Raw genomic sequence first — 21709 nt, 5'->3', positions numbered from 1 at the left:
CATTTGATGCTTTTTGTCGGAGCCAGACTCACTGCTGTTCCTGGGTCTGGATTTCGGACCTTGCGTGCCCATGTATTTGACCAGAATCACGCTGTATCCCGTAGGACCTCCAGGGAATCATGCAAGCCTGGACTCTGTCTCCATTTGAATCCAAAGAGCCTTGGGCTCACAGGCTCAGCTCATTGAGACCAAGACCCCCATTTTACAAATGAGGAAACTGAGACCCAGACAAGTACCACAATGGATGGAGTATTGGACCAAGTTCAGATCTGTAACTGACACTAGCTGTGTGACCCTGGCAAAGTCACTTCACTTCTCCCCATCTGGAGACACAAAGACAAAAACAAAACTGTCTTTAAGATATCTGTCAGGGTGTGTGTGTGTGTGTGTGTGTGTGTGTGTGTGTGTGTGTGTGTGTGAGACATATACATAGATAGAGATACGTAAACTAAATTTAAATGTGTATTATGTGTTTGTATATACAATATATACAAAGTGAGTAAATTGGGGTGGTTGGGGCAGAATCTGTGGGCAGCATCAGGAAAGGCTTTGGTCATGTAGCAGATGGCACCGGGCGGAGCCTCGATGGGAGCCGTAGGTGAGTGGTGGGGGGTGAAGGGGAGGATGCTGCATGCAGAGAGTGCCCGAGGGAGAGACAGGACCCGAGGATGGAGGCAGAGGAAAGGCAGAGCTTCCTGCCTGCCTTTGGAAGGAAGCCGGCTGCAATCAGGTACTCAGGGCCGTAACAAGGCAGCTGAGATGATAACGAACGGAAAATCTGCCTGTGGTCAGCATTCATCAGCCCCATCCCTGCAGCAGGAAGCAGCCCTACTGACCGCCAGTCACTAATTGGAGGGTCAGTGCAGAAGCTAAACTAAAGCAGTGATTGGAAGGGGCCAACACATTGGACGGTCATTCAAGGTCTCTCTTCTTGCCCTGGGCATCATTCTGGGCTCACCAGGCTCATTTAACCTCATTATTGAGCCATCAAAGGCAGCGTGCCCTCCAAAAAATGCCAGGGCTTAAGGGAGAGAAATTGTCTAGGAAAAACTTAGATTTCGTTTAGTCATCAGAGGGACATCCTAAAAGAGAGGCTTATTTTAGCAATTTGGAGAAAATGGAGGAGGACCTGTAGAAGGGATGGCTGGAGAAATGAGATCTAGACCTGGGACTAGACGAGAATTAGAGGCACAGACTCTGGTCACTTGTGTGTACTCTGTCTGAATGTCTATCTGTCTTTCTCTCCCTTTTTCTTCTCTTCTACGTGTCTCCCCTTCCCTTTCTGTCCTTCTATCTCTGTCTCTGTCACTCCCTTCTTTCCTCTCTTCTGTCTCTCTTCCTTTCAGTCTTTCTATCTCTGTCCCTGGCTGTTTGTCTTTCCCTTCTTTCCTCTCTTCCATCTCTTTCTTTCTGTCAGTATTTTTGTCTCTGTTGGTTTGTCTTCTACTTCTGCCTGTTTTTCTATCTCTGTCTAAATGTCTGTCTGTCTGTCTGTCTCTCCCTCCCTTCTGTCTGTCTCTCCTTTCCTTTCTGTCATTCTGTCTCTCCCTTCTTCCCTCTCTCCGGTCTGTCTGTTTTCATCTCTGTTATTCTGTCTGTCTCTCCCTTTCTCCACTCTTCTGTCTGTCTCTCTTATCTGTCTCTCCTTTTCTTTCTGTTGGTCTCTCTCTCCATCCCTCCCTCCCTCTCTCCCTCCCCCTCTCTCTCTCCCCTCCCTCCCCCTCTCTCTCTCCCCTCCCTCCCTCCCTCTCTCCCTCCCTCTCTCTGTCTCTCTCTCCCTCCCTCCCTTCCTCCCTTCCTCTCTCCCTCTCCCTCCCTCTCTCCCTCTCCCTCCCTCCCTCCTTCCCTCTCTCTCTCTCCCTCCCTCCCTCCCTCCCTCCCTCTCTCTCTCTCTCTCTCTCTCTCTCTCTCTCTCTCTCTCTCTCTGTCTCTCTCTCTCTGTCTCTCTTCTCTCTGTCTGTCTGAATCTCTTCCTCTCCCTCTCTGTCTGTCTCTGTCCCTCTTTGTCTCTCTCTCTTCTGCCTGTCTGTCTGTCTGTCTTTGTCTCTCTGTCTCTGTCTCTGTCTCTCTCTCCCTCTCCCTCTCTGTCTCTGTCTCTCTCCCTCTTTGTCTCTGTCTCTTCTCTCTGTCTGTCTCTCCCTCTCCCTCTCTGTCCCTCTCTCTGTCTGTCTCTCTCCCTTTTTGTCTCTCTCTTCTCTGTCTGTCTGTCTCTCTGTGTGTCTTTTCCTTCCCTTCCTTTTGCTTCTCCCATCCCTTTTGCTCTCTCTTAATCTCTCTTTGTGTCTCTGTCTCTTTTTCTTTCTCCCTTTCTCCTCTTCTCACACTGTCAGGTTGGGTCCCCAGGGGTATCCCTGAAGGGTGGGGCAGTTTTCTAAGGGTGTCTCTAGTTCTCGAGCCCCTCAGTGGGGTGATTTCCTCTTCAATGATCCATTGGTATAAATTAGCAGGCCATACTTCATCGGCCTTCAGAAATAGGGATCGATTAGGATGTCAGAACAGTTGGCACAGATATTCCCTGCAGATCCAGGACACCAGAGGCCAGGGGCACATTGGCTCAGACGTAGAGAGCCCCCAGGTGGGGTTGTCAGGGTGGCCTGAGGCCTTTCCTGCCCTTCAAGGGCTCCTCCTGAGGTTCCCCTCACAGACACTCACAGTCCTTCTCCATTGCTGTTGAGTCCAGAAAACGCCTCCATCATCCCCTGCGCTGCTGGGGCCACTGCTCGAGAACTTCAGGGAATCCCAAACTCTTCTGGCACGTCCAAGTTCCTGGGGCCCTCCCTGGCCTAGGCAGGGGCTGGGCAGGGGAAGAAGACAGCCTTGCTCCTCCACTCTCCTCCGAGCTGGAGATGCTCCCTCCGCCAGGATGACGCCCCTTCACGGGACTCCCTGATCCCGACGTGCCGGGCTCTGCGATCTCTGGGCACTCCCTGCATAGTGAGTTCAAGGTCTCATAGGCAGTGTCAGAGGCAGGATTTGGATTTTGAGCCTAGTCATTGCTCTTTTTCCTGCAGGCTTGTGGTTAGAGCCTGTATTCTGCCTTCAGCACATCGACTCTGTGCCCGTGAGTCAGTCGTGGGTCCTTTCTGAGTCTCTGTTAACTCAGTAAAATGGGGAACAGTATAGCCTTAAGGCCACTTCCCTGGGCTTGGGGGAGAACCAGAGTTCATGTATGCAAACTGCCTAGTAAACCTTTTTAAAGAGTTATTATCTCCACATATCAAGAGACCCCAGTTCACATCTAGGCCCTGTCACTCAATAGCTGTCCTTCCAAGACTCAGTTTCCTCTTCTGTAAAAGAAGTATCATAAAATATGTGCTCTTTTCCTCATGTGATTATTGGGGAAAGCAATGCATCAAATAAATGAGAGCTATTACTAGGAAAAAGTAAGGGAACTCAAATCTTGTTTTGACTACCTTTATGCCTAGAGAACACTGGATTTGAACTCTGAGGACCTGAATTCCAATCCTGTCCAGATTGACTTTTTGTTTCCTCATGTCCAAAAGATGCTTGACTCAGACTACTGAGCCCCCTTCCCATTTGACATCTTTGATCTCTTTGGTCCTTGGTTTCTTCTTCTGGAAAATGAAGGGATGGGGCTGGGTGACCCCTAAGATCTTTTCTGTTTCTGACACCTGTTAGTCCTACATTTGGATCTGGGCTTTGTCCCTACTGTGTCCCTGGCCCTCAGCATCCCCAGCTCTGGACTGGCTGTCCCCTTCCATTCCCCTGGGCCGTTAGCTTTCTCTGCCTCTAAGGGCAGGGGTTATTCTCTTACCAGCTTTTTTCAGGAAATGCTCGTGGGCATTAATTGACCTCTGAGGGCATCTTTATTTTGGAATATCTGGGAGCTCTTGGTGATATGCATGGGGATCAGATGGATTGGATTGGAAAGCCCCCGGGTTCAGGGAGGTGTACTATGGGAATATCGGTCCATGAGCAGACCATGCTGCTAACTCAGGGTCAGCCCAGGTGCCCTCCCCTTTGGAGGAAACCTCTCCATCTCCCACTGGTGTTTTCAAAGCCTGCCCTCTGGTCGGAGAAACATGAGTTGCATTCTTGGCCATCCATCTAGGCTCCCATCCATGCCAGGGCTCTGGATGGCAAGTTAGGCTCTTGAAGCCAGGCTGCCATCTTTCTGCTATTCAGAAAGGAGTAAGGAATCCCTCTTAGCCCCAAATACTGCTAGTATCATCAAGTGGCTAGTTCTCCCTGGTTCTGCCACAGAAGGCCCAGATGATTTTGGGCCTCAGTTTCCTTGTCTGACACAGCTATCAGCCTCTCAGGAGCTTTCTTGGTCCCCCCACTGCTGGCTTTACTCTTGAGATTGTTCCCTTTCCCATTTATAATGTATGTAGTAATTTCTGTGTTGGCTCCTCCATTAGAATGTGGGTTCTTTGAGGGCAGGGATCTGGGTTTTTGCGTTTTCCTTGTATTCCCAGTTCTTGACTCCTTTGTTCTGACACAATCTGACACAAAAGAGGGGTTTATTAAGTGTATGTTGACTAAGAACCATCATTTATCTGCTAGGCGCCAAGTTCTATAGGAGGTGCCAGACCCTATTCTCCTGGAGCTTTGGGGGAGAAGGACATGAGATGTGGGGGAACACTGGGAATGGCTTCCTTTAGAAGGTGGTGCTTGAGTCAACTCTTGAAGCAAAGCAGGGGTTCCAAGCAAAGAGTTTGGGGGATTTGGGGGAGAACATTCCTAGTATATCAAGGCCTTGGACAGTATAAGGTCAGGGAGGTGGCTGGAGATGGAGCATCCATCCCATGTGTGGGGCATGACTATAGAGAGCAAGAAAGGAGGAAGGTGCTGTAAGGCTGCAAAGGCAGGAGGCGCCATTTGGGAAAGGCTTTACAAGCCAAATGGGAATTTGTTTTCGATCCTGAATGTATTGGGAAGCCATTGGAGTTTGTTGGGCTTCAGTGTGTGCAGTGGATTGGAGTGGGGGGGAATTTGGAGGCAGGAAAACAAGGGAGGAGGCTGTTGCAGTGTTTCAGGGGAAGATGATAAGTATTGAACTAACATGGTGGCTACATGAGTGGAGAGAACAATACAGGTCTGAGAGATGCATGGAGACAGGCCAAGAATCTGAAGGAAGGGGAAAACTTGCTCCCTAGAACATGGTATGGGTTGTTCATTGAGACTGAAAAAATCATCCTGCAACCAGCCTGGTGATGTTCTTTGCCAGATGTGGCAAAGCTGGTCATTGGATAAGAAACATTGTTCATCAGTGGACTTGGACTCAAAACCTTTTGAGCTGGGTAGAACTAGACAGAACACTTGGGTTCAGCCTTCAAGAACCCATGCTCACCATGATGCCAAGGAGGGACCCTGGAAGAGGAATTTAGCAAAGAGGGGATCCATGGTTCCATGGACTTGAACAAACACTTGTTTTCACCCAGAACCTTATGGAGTAAAAAATACTTGATTCCTAATACTGTTGCTGCCCATTAAGCATTGAATGACTCATGGAGATGGTGCTCACTGTTCTGACTCAACGTGACAGCTAGCTTCCTCTTTGAAGTCAAAGATGAGGAGGAATGAAATTAATAAGCCCACATATTGCCAAGATGGTAGTGGATAACCTAATTTTAATGGAACAGATCATTTCACAGTGTCCCTTTTGTGGGGAATGGAAATCTGTTTTGATTCCAAGAGAACTGGATTCATTCTTTTCTTCTTTTTTTTTTCCATTTGTAGACTCAGGGATACGCACTTTGGTCTCCTGGTTCTTCTCATGTCAGCCTTCGAGATGAGACATGATATAAACCAGTGGACTCACTTCTTCCTTAAATAAATGTGTTGGGGTTGGTTTTAGTTGTTGTTGCTGGGTTTTGGGTTGTTTTTTTTTTTTTTTGGTATAATAGTTCTAGGATTGGCAAGTGGCCTTTTGGTCTCTTGATGGGAACCCAACCTGGTTGGATGAAATGTTGCTGTTTCTGTAGACTGATGGAGTCGAACCTTTTTGTTTATTCAAACATTATGCAAGTCCCTCTGCCTTGACAAGGCAGTGATCCGGGAGGGGAACTCCTTCTAGCTGAGGGGCTTCTCTTCTGATGTCATCTCTTTTTATCATTTTAATATTGTCCGTAGGATTTTCTTGGCAGAAATATTGGAATGGTTTGCCATTTCTTTCTCTAGTGGGACCACCTTTTGTCAGAACTCTACACAATGACTTGTCCATCTTGGGTAACCCTGAATGGCATAGCTCATAATTTCAGTGAGCTACAACTACCTCTGTCTCATCGACTACCCTAAAGCCTTCGACTGTGTGGATCATAACATAATGTGACAAGTTCTCAAAGAGATGAGAGTACTAGATCATCTTACTTGGCTCCTAGGAATCTGTACATGGGCCAAGAAGCAACAGTTAGAATCAAACAGGGAACAACTGATTGGTTTGAGAATGGGAAAGGAGGATGACAGAGGTTGTATATTGTCACCTTATTTATTTACCCCATAGGCAGAGGACATCACACAAAATGGCCAGATAGACGAATCAAAAGCCAGAATTAGGGTTTTGGGGAGAAATATCAACAATTTCAGATATGCAGATGATAAATAAGAAGCTTCTTGATCATGGCGGAAAAGGAGAGTGTAAAAGCTGGCTTGAAGCTTAAAATTAAAAAAAAATTAAGATCGTGGCAACTGGTCTCATCAGTTCCTGACAAATCAAGAGAGAAGAGATAGAAGTAGTGTCAGATTTTATATTCATGGGCTGAAAGATCACCGAGGAAGGCAACTGCAGTCATGAAGTTAAAAGACACTTGCTTCTTGGAAGGAAAACTATGGCAAATCTGGACAAGATTCTGAAAAGCAGAGACAGCGCCTTCCCAGCAAAGGTCTGTAGAGTCAAAGTTATGGTTGTTCCAGTCGTAATGTATGGCTATGAGAGTTGGATTATCAGGAAAGCTGAGGAAAACAGAACTGGTTCTTGAATTGTGGTGCAAGAAAAGACTTTTGAGAGTCCCTTGGACAGCAAGGAGATTAAATCAGTTAATTCATCAATTAATTCAGACCATTCACTGGAAGGTCTCACTGGAAAAAAGGACTTGTCAGAAAAGACCCTGATGTTGGGAAAGATTGAAGGCAAAAGGAGAAAGAGACAGCAGAGGATGGGATGTGGATAGGGCCATGGAAACCATAAACATGAGTTGGACAAACTTTGAGAGATCATTGAGGATAAAAGGGCCTGATATACTGTGGTCCTGTAGGAATTAAATTTTAATAATTTTACTAAAATATATGAAAATTATAAATAATATGGTGGTTACCAATTTAAAATATTATAGCTCAAAGTCAAAATGACTTTTAACAGCTTTTATTTACAAAAGAGGTAGAAAGAGTGAAAGTAGAGACATACAAAAAGGAATAGAGAAGTTGTCTAGCCTATCACACTAAATATTGCTCCAGTGCTCAACTCAGTCAGGCACAACTTGTTAACCCTCTCAACTGAAGTTAAACTCTCTGGAAGTCAGGAAAGGAAAGCCAGCTGTTTACTCACCCAAGTTCCCTCCAAGAGGCAGGTCAGGAGGACGTGATCTGAAGATGACTCCTGAAGACAAGTCTCTTCTTGAAGCCAACTTTCTTCTTGAAGCCAACTTCCCAGCCCTAGAAATTTAGGGTCTTTTACAGTGGCTTCTTGTCCCTTTCCCTATTCACAGGGGCCAATCACAGCTTCCAAATTGTCCAGCACTGCTCTGGGGGGTGGGGGGGGCAGTGTCTGTGAGATCCACTTCTCATCTCTGAAGGTGTTAATTCTTATATAGGCCTCTGAAGTTGTAAACCTTTTTTATCATGTGATTCACATGGTTCTGACTGATTGGGTTAAAAGGGTTGAGCTCTCTTTATGGAATGGTTAGCTAGGGACTAAGTAGGGGTACTAAAAGGAAGAGTTGACTAAGTGTTAACTCAGCATAGACAAAGAGAATAAAGAATTCCCTTTTGCAGTCCCTGGGATCATGATGAGTCAGATATAACTGAATGACTGAACACGAACACAATTTATTTAATCATATTTTGAGTATCTAGTCTATGGCACTGGGCACAAATTGGTAGTAGATGGATAGCATAGGTCACTAACTCTGGAAGCAGTCCTTTCACTGTTGGACATCAACCACTCCAGCAAGCAGTCTCCTCATGAATATCAGCATAACACAAATTATTCTGGATAGAAATAGTCAGACTCTTCCCTAAAGCAAAGATGTTCGCTTTCCTGCCACACAAAATTGGAGGAGAAAATGGCCAGCCACTCTAGTATCTTTGTCAAGAAAACCTCAAACAAGGTCACAGAGAGTTGACTGAAAATAAAACCACACAAAAGCAGAGAATTCTGGGATTTTAGAGTGGGAAGGGATTTTAAAAGGTCACCTGGACAAGCCAAGGAAACTGAGACCCAAGAGTGATGTGAGTTGCCTAATATCACTCAAATAGTATCTCAGAATCATAGAATTGAAGGAGGGACCAAAGGGGCCAACTAGTTCAACCTATGCCTGAAACAAATGATCTTCCATGACCTTGTAGACAATGGAGACCTGCCCAACATACATCATTGGTGATTGACACAGCAAGGATTTGAATCCAGGTCCTCTTGACACCAAAGCCAACTCTCTACTCTACCATGAGAGACTAGAGAAATCAGGGAAGACTTTGTGGAAGAAGTGGGGAAAAGGTAGCTTTTAGAGAGGAAGAAAGGAGAGAGAATGGTTAGGGAGTGGGAACCAGAGATAGAATATGCCCCCACTTGCTTCTTGCTCTATAGGACATCATTTGTTTTCTGAGCTCTGTAAAATGTTGATTTTAAGGGAAGCATATGGTGAATTTTCAAGTTTGTTAAATAAAAATTGGAATTTGGGGAAATTAGAATTATTTTTAAATGCAATCTGCTACCTTTGAAAATGATTTTGTATATGTTATTTAGCCTTATAATAAGATGTCTGCTATATCATTTAAGAAAATTCTTTCCAAGGAGAAAAAACAATTTTTAGTGTCAGGCCTTGAATAAATTTCTAGAAGTCTTGCTAGCAAGCTTACCTTATTGCTTCATTGCATTTGGGTGTGTTTTGAGTTTTCGGTCAGGTCTTGTAATTTCATTGGCATAGGGACCTCCTGGTATGGAAAATGCCTCTTCCTCTGCAGTTATTTCATTATAATTTAGAATCTTAGCATAAGGGTTCTTTTAACATTTCTTTTAAACTTTTATCTTCTATCTTAGAATTCATAAGGGCTAGGCAATGGGAGTTAAGTGACTTGCCCAGGATCATCCACCTGGGTCTGAGGCTAGATTGGTACTCAGGACCTCCTGACCCCAAGACTGGCTCTATTCACTGAGCCACCCAACTCCCCCACTCTCAGATATGACCATTTAGCCATAAAGGTTCCTTGAGCTGAGCCTCTATAGAATGGCAGCAAGGAGTCCAGGGCAGGAATAGGGGCTGGGAGTGGGTCACTCAGTAGGTCAGTTAACATTTCTTGAGTACCTTCAGGTTGCCAGGCTTGGTGCTGGGTTCTGGGGTGTCAAGAAGGCAACCACCAACCCCTGCCCTCCTGGAGCTCCCATTCTTAGAGGAAGGACAGTGAGCAAAGCACCAGGCACACACAGGGCTCCTGGAGACCATGGCAAGGAGGGCACTCACATTGACAAATGGGGAGTGGGGATGAGGTGTGCAAGGGCCAGGAGGCCAAGAGCCCTGCTTAGCTGGGGGGCTGGGGGGAGTCACTGAACTTGTCTCTAATTTAGTTTTGCCATCTGCAAAATGGGAAAAATCATAGAGGCAGCAGCCCCCTCTCAAGGCTGGAGTGAGAACTCAATGAGATGAAGGTCAAACTCCTGCCAGCCTAGTGCCAGCATCAGCAATGGACATGCTGGCGAGAGAAACGCTCTGGGATTGGGGGGGGGATTGGGGGGGAAGGAGGGAGAATGCTGGGCTTGGGCACAGGGAGCCCGCCTCCCTAGCTGGGACTTGGCATTGTTCATCTCTCAGACTCGGTTTTTTCATCTGTAGAATGGGCATAAAAACACCTTTCCTTTCTACACCATGAGGCTCAGATAAGATCCTGTTCAGTTAGCATTTGGAGACACTGAAGTGCCTTGTAAATGGGAGCCATTCTCACATCTTCCATGATAGTTTGGTGGATCCTGTACCATAGAGAGGCTGGACTAGGTCTCCAGGAATGAAGACAGCTAGATTAGGGGGATGTGGGGGTGGGTTGGAGCCCTGCCCCTCCCTTCCTTTTACTGCTTGTTTGATTCTTGGTGAGTCTGGCTCTCAGAGCCTGTTTCCTCAACTGTCAAACAAAGGCTGAAGTTCAGATCTATGATGCTGTAACCTCTCTGTCTCTCTTTTTCTATCTCTGTCTGTCTCTCTTTCTGTCTCTCTGTGTTTCTGTCTTTATCTCTGTCTCTTTGTCACTGTCTCTATCTCTGTCTCTCTGTCTCTGTCTCTGTTTCTATGTCTTTGTCTCTCTCTGTCTCTGTTTCTCTCTGTCTCTTTCTCTATATCTCTGTCTCTATGTCTTTGTCTCTATCTCTGTCTCTTTCTCTGTCTCTGTTTCTCTCTGTTTCTGTCTCTCTGTCTCTGTCTCCCTCTGTCTCTCTGTCCATCTGTTTCTCTCTGCCTCTATCTTTCTGTCTCTGTCTCTCTCCGTCTCCCTCCCTTTCTGTCTCTTTCTGTCTATGTCTTTGTCTTTCTCTTTCTATGTCTCTGTCTCTCTGTCTTTGTCTCTGTCTTTCTCTGTCTCTATCTTTCTGTTTCTGTCTGTCTCTGCCCCTCTCTCTGTCTCTGTCTCTATGTCTCTGTCTCTCTGTTTCTCTCTCTATGTCTCTGTCTGTTTCTCTCTTTCTATCTCTGTCTTTCTGTCTGTCTGTCTTGCTGTCTCTCTGTTTCCCTCTCTTTCTCTCTCTCTCTGTCTATCTGTCTGTCTATTTCTCTCTCTCTCTCTCTGTCTCTGTCTGTCTCCGGCTGTCTCTGTCTCTGTCTCTGTCTGTCTCTGTCTCTGTCTGTCTCTGTCTGTCTCTGTCTGTCTCTGTCTGTCTCTCTATCTCTGTCTCTGTCTCTGTCTCTGTCTCTGTCTCTGTCTCTGTCTCTGTCTCTCTCTCTCTCTCTCTCTCTCTCTCTCTCTCTCTCTCTCTCTCTCTCTCTCTCTCTCTCTCCTTCTCCCTGCCCATCCTTCTCTTCCTTCTAGAGGGATCCAGGCTGCCCAGGTGCCTCTCAGACTGTGTGTGTGAGTGTGTGACTGGCCTGCATCTTCCCTGCATCCTCTCCCTGCAGGGTGGGTGACACCATCCAGAGGGTGACTCATGCCAACGTGCTCTGGGACTCTCTCAGGGCTTTTATGTCCTGTGCCCGATGGTGCGATAGATAGATGGGGTGCCCCTGGGAGAAGAGGAAGATGGAATGGGGCACTGGCAGGCAGTGGCACCCCGGGGCATCATGCCAGCCCGGCGGGAGGGACAAAGGTCTGCCACTCTGCGGCACCTCTGGTGAGAGGCGTTGGCTTCCCTGAGCGAATGCGTTCCAGCAGCGTAAGCCGGAAGGGACAGTGAGGGGCGTCGTGCCTGTCAGCCCGTGTGGTACCCGGGAGAAGGGAGTTTGTGAATGGCAGACGGGGAGGGGCCTGAGAGCATCAGCTCCTGATGTCAGCCCCATGAATGGAACCCTGGCGGAGCGTACCAGCCAGGACCTGCCATTGGTCCCGGGAGCCCAGAGCCCCTCGCTGACGGCATCCCCGGCCCACGTGTGGGGGCTCATTTGTGTACGCCAGATCTTGGCCCTGCAGGAGCCCATGTGCACCGCTGCCGCTCTGAGCCCTGCACGGCCCGCCCATCCCCCTCTCCCTGCGGAAACCGGGGCGGCGGGAGGGGGCTTCCCGGCTCCCCCTGCCCGGCCCCATGTTCTGCTACTGCTGGCAGAGTTCGCTGCTGAAGATCCAGGCCCTGGAAGCTCATCTGTGCCCTGCCTTGTTCCCAAACCAGGAAGAAGCCGCCCCGCTGCCCGGACTCAAGGACCCGGCTCTGTCGGCGATCCGGAGCCTGCCAGGGGATGAAGCCCGCGCGGGAGGTAAGCGGGTCTGAGGTGCGCGCCCCCGGCAACGGGTCTGAGGTGCGCGCCCCCGGCAGCGGGTCTGTCTGACGGCTGCGGAGCCCTGTGGGTGCAGAGCCCCGGCCAGGGAGCTGAGAGAGGCAGGGCTGAGGGGCGAGAGCTGTTGCGGAGGGCCGTCCTGGGAGTCTGGGACTGGCTGCCCTGGAGAAATCAGGCGTCCCAGGAGCAGATCTCACTGTTACTGGCCTCTTGAGAGGGCTCAGCTTCCCGTCCTCGGGGCCTGGGTGGTCCTGGGTAGCTTTAAAGCTCCAGGGGATGGACGGGGAGCAGGGAGGGGGAAGGGTCTCTTCATTCCTACCTTCTCTTGGCCGGAGGAGGAGAGGAGGGACCGGGCCCTGGTCCTTCATTTCCTCCTCCTCACGGGCACCCCGCAGCCCTGCACTGAAGCTGGGTGCTGCCGGTTTGGGGGATCGACCCCTCAGGCTGCGGGTGGTGGGGCTGCCACTCCCAGGAGGCCACTTCGTGCTCCTGCCAAGAAGTAGGTCACTATTGGGGAGCCTGACAGGGCTGTGCTGGGGGAAGGAGAAGCCGACTGTCTCCGGCACAGGAACAGGCTGGACTCCTTCAAACCCTGGTATGGGATGATGAGTCTGATATCCTGATGGCCGAGAAGATAAGCAGTGTGCCCTGAGGGCTTTCTTCATCACCCACCCCCATCTCTGTTTTTCTCTTCTGTCTCTGTTTCTCTATCTATCTCTCCTCTCTGTCTTCCTCTGCCTCTCTTTCCTCTGTTTCTTTATGTCTCTGTTTCTCTCTATCTCTCTCTCTGCTTCTTTTTCTGGCTCTGGCTCTGTTTCTCTGTCTCTTTTTCAAACTGTCTCTTTGTTTTCTCTCTTTGTCTCTATCTCCTTTTCTCTCTTTTTGTTTCTTTCTCTGCCATCTCTCTGTTTCTCTGTCTCTGTCTCTTTCTATCTATCATTGTTTCTCTGTCTCTCTGACCATCTTCCTATCTTCCTATTTCTTTCTGCCTGTCTGCTTTTCTCTCTGTCTCTCTGCTTCTCTTTCTGCCTCTGTCTTTCTGTTTCTACCTCTCTCTCTCTGGTTTTCTTTCTGTCCCTCTTTCTTTTGTCTCTTTCTCTGTCACTCTGTTTCTATCTCAGTTCTTTCCATCTATCTTCCTGTTTCTCCTGTCTCTGTCTGTGTCTCTGGTTCTTTCTGTCCCTGTCTCTCCCCATCTCTCTCTGTTTCTGCCTGCCTCTGCTTCTCTTTCTGTTTCTGTTTCTGTCTCTTTATCTCTCTGCCTCTGTTTCTATCTCTGTCTCTCTCTGTTTTTCTTTGTTTCTCTTTCGGTCTCTGTTTCTTTTGTCTCTTTCTCTATCTCTCTCTGTGTCTCAGTTTTTTTTTTCCTATCTTCCAGTTTCTCTCTGTGTCTCTGCTTCTTTCTGCCTCTGTCTCTCTCCATCTCTCTGCTTCTGCCTCTGTCTCTGCTTCTCTTTCTGTTTCTGTTTCTCTCTGTCTCTGTTTCTATCCGTCTCTCTTTTTAACCTCCTAGGAATAACAAGAGAAACCTAAAATCTCTTTGAGTGACTAGCAAAGGTTCATTTTGAAGCTGTGATTTTATCCCTTATGATTCTCAGTTGTCCTGTCTAATGAAAGCAAGCATGAGCATTTATAGTCCAGCTTCCTTGGCTTCCTTAAGATTTGAACCCAAGTCCTGCCTCCCCCAAGAAGCTTTTCCTGGCCCCCTCAGAGCTGACACCTTCCATCTCTTGGGCAGCCCCATTTGATCTCCATCTGTTGGTTTGCCCATTGCTGTTTGCATATCATCTCCCCTTTCCTTGTGTCTGGCTGAATAAATGCTTATTGTCAACAGTTGGTTTTCCACTATCCTTCCACAGATCAGTTGGCCTCATGAACTAATATGGCCAAAGCAGGCTGAGGAGGCCCTTCAGAACTTTGTGGGCACTGGCCCTGGCCTGGAGCTGGGCTTATGTTCCATCCGATGAGGGGTGTGAGAGGAAACTGACCCTCCTCTCCATAACCCCTGCTTGCACACCCAAGGTAGTAGGCCAATGCCTCTCAGATGGTCATGGAGGATGCATTGCACAAAGCATTCCATTCACATTTGTGCATCATTTTCAAGTTAAATACTAGCTATTTATGGGTCTTCCTCAGAATATTTGCATATGAGAATCAATGTGGTATAGTGGCTAGCCTTGGAGTCAAAAAGGTCTGGATTCTAGTCCTCCCTCTCACCCCCACTAATTATGTGGGGCCCTCACCTTAGTTCTCAGACTGCTGAATGTGGGGCACGTACTGGATAGGACTGTCCTAGATAATGTATGCTCTCTAACTATGGACTGCAATAGTCATGGCAAAGGGGATTCCAAGTGTGGAAATTCCCTCCAGTAAGAATAATTGGAAGCTTCTCCACTACTTAAAGTCTTAAGCTGATCACCCAACCAGAGTGAGGTGGCAAGGCTTGACCCTTGGTCTTCTTGTGTCCAAGGTCTGATCTCTGTTCAGTGGAAATTAGATACATAGACAGTAGACTCATAAATAGCTAAATATACATATTATATATTACATATACATATAGTGTGTGTGTGTGTGTGTGTGAGAGAGAGAGAGAGAGAGAGAGAGAGAGAGAGAGAGAGAGAGAGAGAGAGAGAGAGAGAGAGAGAGAGAGAATTTTTTGTTCCTAGCTAGGAATCAAGAGACTTGGATTCAAGTTCAAGCTTTCTTTATGGCCTTGGACAAGTAAGCTTTTGGGGGCTGTAAAATACAGGTTTTATTTTCATTTCTAGGATCCCTCTGCCCACTGAATGCTGGGATTCTAACATATATTCTAGATGGATTACACCCCATTACTTTACTCTGGGTATTATCATGCCATCTCTTCCTTAAGCCCCTTCTCTGAGACTTGGTCAGGGCACAGGACTGGGTGCCATGATAGAAAGGCTAGGGGTGGTTCGGGCCACTCTGTCCAAGGATCAGCCCTGCTAACTTAGGACAATTCCATGCTCGGGTCCAAGCTTCAGACTTCTGACCCCGGAGACCCTTGGCCCACTTCTGGCAGACCATTCCCTCTGTTTGAGTTTTGTATGGACAGACAAAGAGGCTGGCCATGGGGCATAGGGTCTCACAGCCCCAACAACTCAAAAACTGTCTGCTCCCTTGTGGAGGGGCTGTGATCAACATCCATAGAAGGAACAACCCACATTGGAAACTTCCGTTGGAGTATGCAGTATTATAAGGCTCTGGGTTCCTATTTTATATCAGGCAAATCAATATGAGGACTGAGGCTGCATTTTGTCTTAGATCAATGTGGCCCCTTTCACAGTGCTATCTACGTGGAGCAGGAACTTAGTGTTTGTTGACTGAAGAGATCAATAGATGAATGAATAAAAGAATGAATGGGTGGATGGATGGAGGGATGGATAGTGGAATGTGTGGATGGATGGATAGGGACAGCTAAGTGGCACAATGGTTAGAATGCTGGGCTTAGAACCAAGTAGACTCATCTTCCTGGGTTCAAATCTGGTCTCAGACACTTACTAGCTGTATGACCCTGAGCAAGTCACTTTACCCTGTCTGCCTCAGTGTCCTTATCTGTAAAATGAGTTGGAAAAAGAACTGACAAACTGCTCCAGTAGCTTTGTCCAGAAAACCCCAAATGGGGTCATGAAGAATTGGACGCAACAATGAACAATGGATGGGTGAATGAATGAATGGGTGGAGGGATGAATGGATGAGTGGATGGATAAATGAATGAATGTATAAAATGAAGCCTAATTCATCATGCATGCTTTGTATGGAAGTAGTCATTCCTCCCTTTTCCTCTTTAAATCTTGTTTGTCCTATAAAAACCTGACTCCAAAATGACCTCCTCTCAGAAATCTTCCCTGATTCACTCAGTAAACATCTTTTTTTTTTAGTTTTCTCACCAAACACTTTGCATCTTTCTTATAGACTTCTCTATTATTGTATATTCTATTTATCCCTGTTTATACTATATCTACTACTTAGACTGTAAGCACTGCAAGGCCAGGGTGTGTTATGTTGTTGTGGATAGCATAGTGGCCTCTGATCAAGGAGCACTAAGATTCAAATCCTGCCTCTGCCTTCCTAGCTGGGTGATGCTGGATAGGCTCCTTAACTTCTCTGAGCCTCAGTTTCCTCTTCTGAAAATGGACAGGGTAGCTAGGTGGCAAGGTGGATTGCTCCTGGAATCAGAAAGAGGAGTCTCCTAGTGTTTTGCACACAGTAGACACTTCATAATTGCTTGCTAATTGTTTAGTTTTATTTATAAACTTTTTTGTATTTAATTTTATTTATTTTTTCCCAATAACATGTAAAAACAAAATTTTTTTCTAAAGAATATTGTGTGGAATTCTCTCCCTCTCTCTTTCCCTCCCTCCCTCTCTCCTTCCCTCCCTCCCTCAGCCCCTTTGAGAGGTTATCCATCTTGTCTAGATTTTCCATGTAAATGGCTGCTAATTGAATTGTGTCTGTAACTTTCCCAGACTCCCTTTTGGAGGCCTGAAGTAAATATGGGGTGTTTGTGTTTTTCACATCAGGCTGGCATAGAGAGGAAAGAAGTTATTTCTTCAGTTAGAATCACTTTTAAGATGGACATCCACCCTCTGTCAGCTCCTGGGCCTTGCTTGCAAGAGGCATTTGATCGTTTGTTGGTTTGATTGGCCAGCATTTGCCATGCTCAGTTTAGACCTGCCGCCATTTTGGGCTAACTAGCTGGAACAACTCTAATTTTGGAGTCAGAGATTGGTCCTTGTGGCTACTTATGGGCCTGGGCCTTACTCTTCTTATCTGTAAAAGAGGCCCATTCCTGCTCGAAACCAATGCTCCCTTTGTCTGGGATACTGTAGGAGTGTCTTCCCTTCCAGCCTTTAGTCCTGCTAAGACCAGGAAATTAGGCCCTCCTTGGTCCAGATTGTTTGGTTTGGCTGGGGAAATCCCCATGTGAGCTGTGGCCTGGAGTACCCAGTGACTACTTCAGGCTGACTTAAATTCGGCTGTCCTTGTTCTACAATGCCTGTAGAGGCTCCCTATAGACTTGTATTTTGTACAGAACTAATCAGCACTTGTCGGCTTGAGGCCCTTGAGAATTCCAAATGGAGGCATCAGTGAGGAACACTATTTCCTAGGTCTTGAAATCAAAATACTGGACCCCAAACTTAAGTTAAGCTGTAGTCGTAAGAATTCGTATTTATTATAGCTTTAATTATTTTTTATATTTAAATTTTTTAAATTTAAATTTAAAAATATTATATAATTTAATTAAATAAACTTAAAGTAATTAAACTTTAAGGTTTGCAAAATATATACATTTGTAGCCTCTGTAAGGTAGAGACCAAAGGGCATTCTCATCCTCTTTTAAAGAAGGAAACTGAGGCTCAAAGTATTGACAAAAAAAAATTGGTCGGGCTTTGGTCTCATGGCTATTAAGTGTGTGAGATGGGATTTGAACACAGACTGCTTCAGACTCTATGTCCCATACATTTCCACTGTATCAGTCATTGCCATATGGCTGTTAATACAGGGGGGATGATGGGGGATTCAAGAGGCAGCTCATTGCCCAGTGGGGAAAAGACTGAACTTTTTTTCCTTTTTTTTTTACCAAACTCTTATTTTCTGCCTTAATAACAACTCTAAGACAGAAGGACAAGGGTTAGGTTATGTGACTTGCCCAGAGTCACCCAGCTAGGAAGTATCTGAGGGCAGATTTGAACCCAGGCCTGGTGTTCGGTCCCTTATGCCACCTATTTACCCTGAACTGAACTTCTTTTTCACCGTTAAATCCAAGGGGAACAAAATCTAGATAGTAACTAGTAGCAAAAATAAAGAATTCTTATTGAGAGACACCAGAGAGCAGTCCCAGGCTTGCAGGCTATAAACAGAGTCTTGAAAAATGTATAAACAAAGTAATTGAGACAAGGTTTTCTCTAAGTGGATGGATGGTCATTTAAGGTTGGAATGAATGGCTTTGGGATGCATTGATGAGTACGTATTATGTTATCATTGAATGGAAAATGAAGCAGAAATTGCTCGTGAAACCTGCCCTTTTTGGAGGGCAACGAGAGGCTGTTAGAAATGGCACATCGCCATTGGATGTAGTCCTTTGAGCCAGCCAGGCCAGGGCTGGGTCTCCAGCAGCAGCTCCAGAAAATGGCGGCTCCTAGGATGAGGCTATTGACCTCGGTTGCTTTGCCCAGGACACCTTTCATCTTCCTTAACAACCCAGCCACTGGGGAATTCTTTCCATTTTCAGTCCTTCCCATTTCATGATATAACACGTTCCACCACTGCGTTAAACGGCTCTTGGGATTTTATTGGTCTTTTAGCTTCTTTTTTGGGGGGAAGAGGGTGCTTTTTGAGTTTCCCATAGCTCTGGCACTTTAGGATTTGGCGATTTTGGAGCTCCATACCTCATCTGATTTTATAAAAACTGATCAGATCCTCTCCTAGCCTATGTCTCCTTAGGCTGAAGAGACTGACCTCTGGTCACTTGAACTGCCCATCTTTTATCTTTCTCCAGAGTCCTTGGACCCCTTTTGGAGGGGCGGTCACAAAAAAGGCACCATGTTCCAGCTAGGGCGGGGGGATCCACACTCATGAATGAGGCCCAGGAGATTTTTTTTCCTTCTTTTTGGACTGTAGATGCTACAAAGGGATAAAGCCCCTTCCTTAGTGTTATTGCTACTAGGGAGCTTCCCATGTTAACATCAATTGAGTTATAGCTCTCTAATGTTTTCCTCTTTTTAGTCCTATATCGGACAAAGAGAGATGCACATTGGATGACCAAGTCACAATCAAAAACATAAATCACTAGGCTTGACTATTGGGCAGTATTTTTTATTTTTCTTTTTATTGCTTGATTGATTGGAAAATTTTATTTAATTAGTTAATTTAGAATATTTTTCCATGGTTACAAGAATCATGCTCTTTCCCTCCCTTCCTCTTCCCCTCCCCCTGTAGCTGACGCACAATTCCACTGGGTTTTACTTGTGTCATCAATCAAGACCTATTTCCATATTACTTATGGAATTGGGATATATTTGCTCAAGGGTGTTCGCTTAGAGTCTACATCCCCAATCAGATCCCTATTGGGCAAAATTTGATGGACAGAAATGTAAAAGCCTACATTTGGGTTTGAGGAAGCCCCTTCAGAAGCGTCCAGCTTCCTTCCTCCCCGGAGGTCTACAAGAGGCTGAATGGCCCCTTGTGGGAGTATTGGAGGGGAGATTGATGGCGAGGTGTCTCTCGGATGCCCCTGCCCACCAGGAAGTCCATGGGATGCTCTTTTTGATCTGGAGCAGAGCCCTTGGCAGGTCCCGCCTCTGGGTCATTTTATGGGGATTTAATTTATTCTTGGCTATTTCTCTTTTAAAGATCCAACTTCTTCTTCTCCATAATTCAGGAGAATGTTAGATAAGACGAGTCCCAAAACTCATCTCTGGGGAAAATTCTTGGTAAAGAAAAGTGCTGACATGTCTTTTAGAAATTTCCATTTACCTGCATGCTCAGTTGTTGCCTTTCATTAATGAGCCAATTTCCCATCTGGGATAAAACATTTTTCCTGGTCTCAATGGAACTTCATTTGGTAGTTGGTTTGTTTTTTAAACTGTCCTTTGAGAATGGTTGCACAAACTTTTTGAAAATCTAACTAAATGATGCCACTGATCCTCCCTTGTCCACACCTTTATTTATTTGATTAGAAAAACAAAACCTTTTACCTTCCACTCAGAATCAATACTGTGTCTTGGTTCTAAGGCAGAAGAGTGATAAGAACTAGGAAAGGGAGGTGAAGTGACTTGCTCAGGATCACCCATCTAGGGTGATTGAGACCAGTTTTGAACCCAGAACCTCCCATCTCCAGGCTTGGCTCTCTATCTACAGAGCCACCTAGTTGCCCTCAAAACCCTTTTCTTGAGCCCTTACCTTCTCCCTTAGTGCCATTTCTAAGACAGAAGAATTACACAGCGAGGAAGTGTCTGAGGCCAGATTTGAACCCAAGACCTCCTCACTTCAGGTCTGGATCTCTCTCCATTGTGCTGCCTACCTTCCCCTTTTAGTTGATTTTTTTTTAACGAATCACAGAGTTGCCTTAATAAAAATGGCTCCATCTTTCCCCTTGCACAGTTTGTCCATCTGTATCTTGCTTACAGTTGTCTGCAGACTACCTCCCCTGTTGGACTGGGAGGACCTGGAGAGTGAGGATTGTTCTTTGGTGGGTTTTTTAACCCCCTCTCCACACTTAACCCAGTATTTGGTGGAGGAGACAATGGAGAAGTTCTGGATTGGGATTTCACTGGTCGAGAGCATTCCCAAGAGGGTTGCTCTCTCCACCAGGGAGGCCATCACCTACTCTCCAAATTCCAAGTCTTAGAGAGGTCAGGATCTGCTTAGGGTCATCCAGCTAGGATATGTGGGAAGCAGGACTTGAATCCATGTCCTCCTGACTCAGAGACCGGTTCACTGTCCACCAGGCACACTGTCTCACACTATATGTATAATAGTTAGGATTTGTCCAGCAGTGAGGTTTGTAAACCTACAAATCTTATGTCATTTGATCTCAACAACCTTGTAAAATGAGTGTTATTATTTTACTCATTTTACAGATAAGGAAACTGAGGCTGAGGAAGATTAAATGACCAGCCCAGATCATGCCACTTAGTAAAGATCTGAGGCAGGATGCAAACTCAGCTCCATCTGATTCTAATTCCACAGCGCCATCTTGCTGTGATGTGGCTTAGAGAGGCTTAATTTTCAGAGGTGGGATTTGAACCCAAGTCTTCAGGACACTAAGTCAGCAATTCACAGATATTTCCTAAGTGCCCATGGGCATTTTCTTTGTGTCCCAGGCTTTTATTAGCTCAGTGCCCAGCACATTAAGCCCAGATACTTACAAGTAGATAAATGTAAACTTCTACAAGGTCCAGACCTTGGCTGGGCACTGATGGCACACGTCTCTCATGCTGTGAGTGTGTGCCAGGAGAACAGCTCACAAGAAGAAGGATTTCACATACATTTTATCATAAGGCATTTGAAAAGATGAAACTAGAAATTCCACAGAGGAGACATGAAAGCAAAGGAGCCAGAGCTCTCGGCTCTGGGGGTTTTTCTCCTGAGATAGGGGCTTGGAACTCTTATCGGACGGTGTCTTCATGACCTCAAAGCAACCAGTGAAGAAAAAGAACCAAAGCGACCAGTTGATTGTTTTGTCTATGTGTAGAAGGCCAGCTGGGAGCTCTTGGCTCTGGGCGGTGAGCCCTGGTCAGTGACCTTTGTGGGATCGTCAGAAATGGGGAAGGCGCCATGGGAGCAGAAAAGGACAAGCAGCCTCATCTTCAGGGTCAGAAAGGAGGGCGCTCCAGCCAAAGCGACTGGACTCAACGTCGACTCTTGACATTTTGGAATGGGCTGTTAAAGGTCAGGCAGTTTTTAAGCCCTTAGAAAAGGAGGTGGTGGCACATATTGGAATAGTTCCTGCCGACTTCCCTTCTTGAAAGGGTTTTCAGCCTAGCATATTGGGGAAATGCTGCCCATTTAAGGAACCCATATTTCAGCAGGGCATTTGACAAGGGTCCTTCACAGCATTTTCAAGGCCAGGATGGAGGGATGTGGCTTGGGTGACTACTTTT

The 21709-nt window shown here is 46.4% G+C and overlaps 1 protein-coding gene across 2 annotated transcripts in view; it reads left to right on the top strand.

The window, feature by feature from the left end:
- FAM13C (family with sequence similarity 13 member C) overlaps nucleotides 1-21709 on the top strand; it is a 103175-nt gene that overhangs the window by 59415 nt on the left and 22051 nt on the right. For both annotated transcript variants that reach the window (XM_007478338.3, XM_007478339.3), the window contains one exon: nucleotides 11978-12062. In XM_007478338.3, coding sequence (XP_007478400.2) covers nucleotides 11978-12062 — 85 coding nt within the window. The remainder of the gene's footprint in view (nucleotides 1-11977; nucleotides 12063-21709) is intronic.

Source organism: Monodelphis domestica, chromosome 1 (genome assembly GCF_027887165.1).
Source record: "Monodelphis domestica isolate mMonDom1 chromosome 1, mMonDom1.pri, whole genome shotgun sequence".
NCBI lineage: Eukaryota > Metazoa > Chordata > Mammalia > Didelphimorphia > Didelphidae > Monodelphis > Monodelphis domestica.
This window is presented reverse-complemented; position numbering and strand designations above follow the sequence as displayed.